We start from the raw sequence: 9,183 nt of genomic DNA on the forward strand, positions 1-9,183 counted from the left end.
GTGACGTCCTTGAATTAATTCCAGTATCAATATCAGTATCAATAGGGCTATAGTAAAAAAAGCCCAGTTATATGGTTATATATTTGGCCACATTATCCGTGTTTTTGTCTGCTTGAATATTCTTTAATAAACAATGTGTTAAAGAATACACCGAAATAAACTTTTGGTGCACACTTTTTCACAAATTTATAGAAATTAATCTTGTAAAAAAATCAAAATATTTTCTGCTTGTCTTGGAGGAAAATCTGATAACGGTGAAGGTCTATTAAACACCCACGCAGTCCTCTCCCCGAGCTGTACGTGACTTCTAATAAACCATTTTCCCTTTTGTTGGGGATCAAGGAGTTCAACTGAAGAGTCAAATAGCGTCCTGTGATCTTTTGGATGACATAAACAAGTGCGTTTTGTTTTCTGCAGGGCTTCGGGCTGGATTAAGAGCCGTGGACAAAGGAATGAAAAGAGTTGAAATAATGGACGGATCCCCTTTGGCTCTTTTGTGTCAAGTTTCTCTTCCTTTTCAGATAGAGCGTCCATCCGTGTGATTTAAACCCATTGTCACGGATGTATGCATTAATTCATGCCCGGTGGAAATAACGCAGGGTAAGATTGGCTGGGGAAAATATAAAATACCAAATAAATGAAAAAAGATCACCCACTATAGGACTCAAATTAAAACTGTTAGGAAACATTGGATTTAAATGAACGTTATAGAGACAGAAGCTTGTCGGCTCTGGGGAGGAAATCACAGCACAGAGAACACAAGTGTTGCCCTTCCCAGTCCCCCGTTGACATTTTAGGAATGATGAAAGTTCCGCCTTGCCTGGAGCTACAGCCTCGCTGGAGCCGGCCCCCGTCTGCGGCAGATTGCCTTTGCTCATTACAGCAATTATTTTACTGCAACGTAACCCTTGCCCGAATGGCAGACAACTCAACAGAAAGCCTTTAAAACTGCGCAGGAGTGCTCTGTAATTGTCTCCCTATCGGAATGCCGTTTTGTCATTTAAGTCTTCCTGACGGCAGAAAATGAGCGCTCATCTAAAGGATGGTAATGTGTTTGTACACATGGGGTCTAACGCCCTGACTTCTCCACAATGGGGCGTCACCTGGCTCATTTTACACCCTAAACACTCCATAATGACACTCCGGTGGGTAGTTTACAAGCAATTTGAACCAGGGAAGCAATCTCCAATATTTATCGGCGTGTTTTGAAGTCCACGACTGGTTGCGCGACCCCCCCCCCCCCTTCTCTCCACATCTCCACCCCCTGAATTCTTCTGGCGCCAACAAAATCTAGGTTAGTTGTCTCAAAGCAATAGGCAACAGCTGTAGCATTACATTCCTCCAAATGATATGTTAGCAGTTTAAATGTACGCTGCACAAAAGCAGCGAAGAAATGTGGACATTATATTGTCAATGTTGTTATGGCGTGGGTCAAAAAAAGCCTTCAGACCCCTCCATGGCATTCCTAAAAGCGTGATGTTGTGTACGCTGAAAAATGTAGCTATTTTCGATTTTTTTAAGATAGGACCAATAATCATAATCATTTCAACTTTTGCCCATGTACACTTCTTCAAAGGCGATAAATTCAACAAGCTGCAACTCCCCAAACAGGTATACAAACCTAGAAGTAAAAGTACAATTACATTATAAAAATTAAATAACTATTACCTGCAATGTCATATAGTAAAATAAAGTGTAAATTGAGTTTTTCCCTCTGCGTTTGTAAAAATGAAATAGGCACCATGCAAGTCAAAACTAACAACTGAGTAATGAAAAAGAATAAACAATTTATTGTTAAGTTATGTCACAAATATATTCATAATATAAATGAGGATATTCTTCAAATATACATTATTTTACAGTACACACATCCCTTTCGAAGGGAACCATTCCAACAACAGACAGTGCTGTTATATAAAAACAAATGCTGTGGTTCTCCAAATTCACAAAGAGCATTCATTGACACTGGACTCGGTAACCCACTATAGTTATCCATAATGCGAAAAACAAATTGACAGCCCAACGCAAGTTTGTTGGTGCAAAATGTGAAGCTACAAAATAGTGTGTGCCTCACGAAGAAGCTGGTTTATTGACCTGTTTACCTGACTGATGTGGGTGAAGGGGAAACTATCTTTGACAAACTGAGGCACTCATTGTGGTCCACTCGACCGTCCATACAAGTACTAAAATGTTTGCACCGCAAAAACCTCTACTTTAAAGTCATTAAGACTCATGGTCAGATCGTTTTCAATTAAATATGATTTATCTCTAAGCTCTAGATTTCCATTACAATTTAGTCCAGATTTTAAGACTCAATTAAAAATGACTAATAAAGTTGGATCATTTTGCAGTGTCTGAGCTTACTGGCGAGGTCAAGAGAAGTGAACAAGCTTCAAAGGAAGCGGCTGTTTGGAGGCCCGGGCCCCCTTTCGAGGTGTGTCACCCGCATGCCTTTTGATTTAGTGTGGCCTCACCTGTCCGGAGGGCCACCGTCGCTTGGGGCCCTCAGAAAGTAGTCTAACCCCCCCCCCCCCCCTGTGTCCCACTGAACCCCTCGTCCTTCCGTCCGTGTCAAGCAAGGTGGTACATGCTGTATCCGACGTGCGCGGCGTACAGTCCCATGGGGGAAACCGGCAGCGAGTGCCTCTGAAACGGGTGCGACCCGTATGACGCGGGGACGTGCGCACCGAGAGGAAAGGAAATGCCGAAAGCCGGAGGCAGCATAGGCTTAGCTGCCATTTTCAGTTTTTCAAGTTCTGCCTCCTGCAGCCGCTTGGCTTTGGCTCTTCTGTTCTGAAACCAGATTTTGACTTGGGTCTCCGTCAAGTTGAGGGAGCTGGAGAACTCTGCGCGCTCGGCGATGGAAAGGTACTGCTTCTGGCGGAACTTCCTCTCCAGGGCCAGCAGCTGGGACGTCGTGAAAGGGGTCCGAGGCTTTCGGTTGGTCTTGTGTTTTCGTAGAGGACAAGCAGGAGGACTTAACCTTCCTGTAGGCGGACGAAACGCTTTAATTTTAACAGCCTGATCTGCGATGCACAATGTCAAAACAACACCAAGACGAATGCACCGAATATCATTGTATGTTTGTAACAACGCGTCGAATCAGAAATATATCATATTAAAACCCCAACTGGAGTACACAAATGAACACGTTTAGTATGTTTTAATAGGTTTTCTAGCTGGCACAAAACTTACGTGGAGGTGTAGGAGAAAAACGAGGACTCTGTAGCCAGGAAGTCCTCTCGTTACTGTCCGGGCTCTCGGGTTTAATCAACACATCTTCTGGCATGTTCATGAGGTCGCCCACTGAAAACGAGGAGCCCATCGATAAAGCAGGAACTGAAGTATCCAGACTACCGAAAGAGCCCATCCTTGCGCCCTTTCCCAGAGCATGGGACGTCCCGGGAATGGACGTGGCATCCGGGGATACCACCTCTCTGCTAGGTTTTCTATCCGCCATCAGTGCCTCCACGCTGAATGGCAAAATAGCGACTTTGGGCTTCACGGTCTCCTTAGCGGGGCTCAGACTGGTCTGCATCTCGTCTCTGCTGACGAGGACCGAACGCGGAGGAAGAGCTTCAGTTTTCAAACCAGCGGTCAAAGCTGACATGGCGATCGATGGGGCCATACAGGTCCGACCGGCGCGGGGAAAGTGACTTGTTTCTGCGTACAGCAGAAGAACGGCACCGAAGTTACGCTACAGAAGTTATTGCGCGGCGCTCAAACGTGACAGTATCCTCATGTTTATGTGACCGGAATGGGGTGCAGGGCTGTAATAAGGCAGGCCACGGGAGCGGGTCAGCCAATCAGGAGCGAGATGGGCCGGTCCTTAGCTGAGGAGAAAAAAAATCTGCGTGGAGAAGTTAACAACAATTACTTTTTTTTTTTTAAATAAGCAACTTTAGATAGACATAAACACAACAAACTCTTAATGGGCCATGTTGCATTAAGACTACATCCAACAAAACTGACGTTATATCTATCCACATTACTGGTATTATGTTTATATTTATTATTGCTCATCTTGTGTATCCCATCTTTTAATAACTTCTATGCCAACAACTTAAATGAGGATTGGTCTTGGCCATGTGCTAACACTGGTAAAGAGTCTTCAGTGTTGCACAACAGTTTATTGCTTCCCCTTTGTGTGATGAACCTGCTATTTATGGGTGGCTGCGGGGCTCTAATCAGATTGAAACACACAGGCCTTCGTAGTCATTTAGGGATAATTATCGGGCTTGGGGGAGGGATCACGAGGATTTTCCCCCTTTGACTACATCCATTAAAGTCAAGAATTATGTGGAGTCGGGGGAAAGGGAGGGGGGGTGGAGCCAGGGAGGGATTTAACTGATTTACCTGCTATATACCTTTTCATTATTTTGGGTCACTAAAGGGGGTGTTTTTTTTTATTACCATTATATCTTGCAGGGGATATACCGCATGGATCCAAACGGGCTGTAGCTCGTCCATATAATATATAAGGGCGGCGTTGTCTGATTTCCTTTCAAAAAAAGCCCAGTTTAAAATTGGAAATTCACAAATCTTAGCGAGTATAAAGACAACACCTTTCTTTTGTCGCTGCGTAGTCGGTTCCTCGGGAAAGGGCCTGCGTTGCTAATTGCCAACCATGAACGATCTGTCACGATTTGTCAGTCTTCCTAATGGGCAGACAAGTTATGTTGTTTGTAGGCGCCAGCAGTCCTCGGATCAAAGCGCTCGACTCGAGGGAAACTATTGAAAAAGTTCAACCCCGCACGGAGAGCGCGGCACCGCCTCCTCCTCCTCGCCCTAGCCCAGGGACACTCGAGCCATTCAGCATGAAAAATTAGTTTTTTCCCAGCCGATCGCACGCCATTCCCATCCATTCAAATTAGCTCCTAAACCGGTGTATATGGCGGTGCTCCTCGAAAGAAAAGGTCAGCGCCCACTACTCTCGGAGAGGGTCTGACTGAAAGGGGCCGATTCCTCGGTGCGAGTGTTTCCCAAGATGCACATTGGACCGCAGACCCCCTTATGACGAGGCGGTTGTTGTTCGGGATTTGTGCAGCAGTATGCAAGGCGTTAAAACACAGCGGGGATTGTGAGACCTCAAACCAAATCATCCTCATAATCTATCCGTCACTGCGCGATCGTTTCACCAAGGGGGATTAAAATAAGCCTCTCCCGGACCACAGCACCGCCGACCTCAACCAATATGCCTCATAAAATGTTAACTTATGGACCGTAGTGCAGTCATGGCTGAAATACCGAATGTTTTTGCTTATTCGAACATTGCAATAGCATTCAAGGTGACACGGGGCTTTTACCTGTTGTGCATGCATGAGCGATAAAGACCACACGATAAGGTAAATCATTTGCTATTCGGCCTTCTTGTATGGTAATTTTAGGGGAAGTGGAATCAAATAAAAGAAATGGGTCTTTGAAGTCTCGTTGTTTCACCGATGGCGTTGGAAATAAAGTTGTAATTATTACACCGTATTGAACAACAGCTATAGAGTGTCTTTCCTTTGTCAGATGCATATTTAAATTACAGCCGCAGGCGCCCCCCCCCCCCCCCCCCCCCCCAAAAAAAAAAGTTGTTTTGGTGTTTTACAATGCAATGGCTTTATTAGACCTTAACGCGCAGGGCTTAATTCATCGTTTCCCTCCGCAGCACATCCTGTGTCGTGCAGGTAAAACGGGGGCCTCGCCGCGCAGCTGCGTTGGATTTGGAAACACTTAAAGCGTCCAACGTGGAACGAGCCGCACTGCCGCCAAGGCTTTGAAGTCCCCGCCGTCTCCGGGCTCCCGCGTGCGTCTGTATTCCCCTCTGCTCGGGGCTCCGACACTTAACCCCCCCACACCCACCCGACAGCAACTCGTTGAACGAGACTGCGTTAACACAAAGAGGCACACGTGAGACGCATTAACGCCAGCCGTTCGTTAACGTGTGGCAACAACGCGTAGTTTTCCCGCTGAAGTGTAACCCGCAAATGTTTTGCGCAGTTCTTGCGGGCCGTTGTCGTATCGGTTATTTCCCACATGTTGGACACTTTTTTTTTCTGATTAGATCGTCAGTCCGAACAACATGCAAACATGATCACACGTGACACGATGAATAACCGGGTGGTTAATGTTAGTTGGCTTTAACACGTATTCTTTTCATCAGATGATTCTGATCTCGCCGGAAAGCGGATTTGATGAACATTTAAGCAGACTGCGGGCGTCCGTTGTTGCCGTTTATCCTTGTCTCCCGTTTATCTGGCCGGCGAGAGCAACGTCGGTGCTGTAAAACAATGTTAGTGGCAATTAGCATCCCAAACAGTGGCCTTTTGAGGAGACCGAGTGTCCACGGAGAAGACGATTACCATAACGCTTCATTTAAATCCCGAGGAAACAAATGAGGGCCAAGCTGAGGTACAAAACAACTGTAAGGCCTATCGGGCCTTTGTGTAACTTTATAAACTACTTTGATTCCCAGTCAAGGAGGCAGGGACTCCAGACAAAGAGCCATTGTTGCCCCCTCTCAAAGTTGTCTTAACCCCTTTCATGCGGGGTCTGTCTATTTAGACTGTAGAGACATAGAAGGGAGGGATGTCAAAAGGCATTTTCAGGCAACATATTTGCTCTTACATTACATTACATTTGCTCTTAAATTACTTTCTTCTGTGGGAAAATGACGCTCGTGTGAGTAGCATATATAACTCCTATATCACAATTAATTTTTAAAATGTTGGGAGACATTTCCTGAAGAAGCAAAGTTAATTTGAGTAAACGTGACATCAGAGTTAAATCTGTAATCGAGTGATTTTAAATTAATTTGATGCAACGTCATAGCAACTCGGAGAGATGACACAAAAAAGCCGGCGGTCGATTTCAAGTTCCCCATAATTATACATAATGTATCTTATTTCAATTAATTATCGCATCAGGCACTTTGCTGCCGGTTAGTAACAATGCCTCACGGTCATTTACGCCTCGACATGAAATTCATGCATGTTGCTCACGGGCCTTCCTGCAGTGCTTCAGTCATTTTGGCAGGTGTGTGTGTCCGTAGTCATCACCAAGTCGGTTTATGTTTCCTCATTCCCACCACAGAGAAATGCACGTCAAACCATTTTTATAACAACTGCAGCCCGCCTTCAACATAGCAGATTAGGTTTGCATTTTATCGTTTTGTATCGACAACCGATGAAACATCCTGAAAATGAAATGAAAAAAAGTGTGGTACTTAAAATAAATAAATAATGACAACAACAATAACAACCATAAAACCCGGGCAGATAAATTGACAGCAAAACTTGAGCTTGAGTTTAAGTTGTTGAATAACAAAATAATATTGTTATTCATAATAAAAATATGACATTGAGTATTCAACTCAAATGCTGTAACACGTGCTATTATAATTTAGTCAAAACTGCTAAATGTTAGCTCATAAATAACGTGAATCCAAACAAACCATTTAACATGTACCAAATGGATGTTTAATAAAACTATTCAACACTACATTTATTTGTGCTTTAGAGAGAATTTATCACAGTTGAACCTAAAGCATTTTGTACAGTCCAACAGGACCCGGTGAACAGCAGGAAAAGAGCAGCACAGAGAAAACACAGACTGCCAATGTGAAGCCGCTCGAAGAAAGACAAGCAAACGCAGAAATAGATGTCTTTTTTTGGGGGTAAACTATTAACTCTTCAAGTCAATCAGATCCCCTGCTTAGTGAACTTCATCCCATTCATCTCCCTCACCTTTCCCCCGGCTGACAGGCAGAATGAATGCGTCCCACGGTGATGATAAAAACCCTCGTGCGGTTCAGGGGGGGGAAAGACGCTGTCGCCATCCTAGCGGGGGGAGAGGGGGGGGGGGGGCATATTGTGAGGGAGCCTCTCAAAGAATTACTTGCTTGGCATCGCTTCAATAATAACTCGGAAATGATGCATGGTGATTTAAGATTGCATGCAACAGAATATCATGGCACTCTAAGGTATTCTTGCAGCTGCGGTTATTAAATGTCCTCTTTTATCTATGTTGTCTTGTCTAAGGTAAATTAAAATGTATATTTTCGGAATGTCAATGGACTGTCAAACAGTTCCAGTTTGCGGTATTTAAACACACACCCGTGGAAAAAATCAACGCTTGTTTAAATATAAAGGCACTAAATGAAAACCAGTTCGGTGTCACTGAAGAATATCAATGGAGGTGATCGAGGTACAGTGACAATATTACCATTGAATGAATGTCATCGGTGTGCTGGCATCATTTACTGACGAATACTTCTTCTAGTGGGTCACTGTGTCAGCATTTTCAACCTGCATACAAAATACCCTTTTTTGTATTTGGAAACTGCCTGATCAACATTCCCAATTATAGTGATGTGCATGGATGACTCAACGATTACTTACTTTGTTGTTTTACATTACTTATTTGTTGTTTCTTCATTTAAAAATGTAGAATGGATGTAGCCAATTTTGTGTCTAAAATTGCCGGGCCTATGTATTATTATTATTATTATTACAAACATTTGTCTTTTCAAATACAAATTACGAGGAACTTTTACGTAATTAGAAAGGCTAAAATCCTCATTTTTTGATTGGTTTGTCGAGAGGTTTTTGTATCATCTCTTTATATATTTAAAGTAGTCTGTAAATATATTTTCCCCTTCGTGATTCAGCCGCACACGGACACACACTCACACAAGTACGCGCAAATGCGCGCACGCGCGGTCACAGAGCCGCGGTGAGATTAGGATCACTATCCCTCACACCCTAACCTCTGCATGACTTTAACATCAAAATAATTCCATGATGTGTGCGGCGCTATCAGTGTTTCTGCCCGCCGTTGATTCCTCTGTAAAACTTAGATAAAACTGCAGCTTTTACATTTACAACATTCCACCGTTCAATCAAAGACATCTCAATTACCCGAGGTATTGGTGTGAAATTGAATTATCTCCTTTATTTCTTTCACGCCATTAAACGGGAAGCATACTAAAATCATTTGCAAATCAGTGGCCTGGATAATATGATGTGGGCCATCTAAATTGAATGATTAACTAATGACAAATTATGGGATTTATTTTGATAAATCGATCATTTGGCTTTTTTCAAACGCAAGTGCGCTTGTTGATTAGAAACTAAATGCCTAATAAGCGCATAACAAGAAATATTTTTTGAGCAACAAATCATTTCTATAATGGTTATG

General features: G+C 43.5%; 1 protein-coding gene across 1 annotated transcript; it reads right to left on the reverse strand.

Moving 5' to 3' along the window:
* Positions 1–1,767: 1,767 nt before the first annotated feature.
* On the reverse strand, positions 1,768–3,833 carry msx1a (muscle segment homeobox 1a). The gene is made up of 2 exons (XM_040204997.2): positions 3,196–3,833; positions 1,768–2,987 (listed from the first exon to the last, which is right to left on the reverse strand). The coding sequence occupies exons 1-2, from the start codon at positions 3,626–3,628 to the stop codon at positions 2,572–2,574; spliced, it is 849 nt and encodes a 282-aa protein (XP_040060931.1). The 5' UTR covers positions 3,629–3,833; the 3' UTR covers positions 1,768–2,571.
* Between the last annotated feature and the right edge of the window lie 5,350 nt (positions 3,834–9,183).

Source organism: Gasterosteus aculeatus, chromosome 17 (genome assembly GCF_964276395.1).
Source record: "Gasterosteus aculeatus chromosome 17, fGasAcu3.hap1.1, whole genome shotgun sequence".
In the NCBI taxonomy this organism is placed as follows: domain Eukaryota; kingdom Metazoa; phylum Chordata; class Actinopteri; order Perciformes; family Gasterosteidae; genus Gasterosteus; species Gasterosteus aculeatus.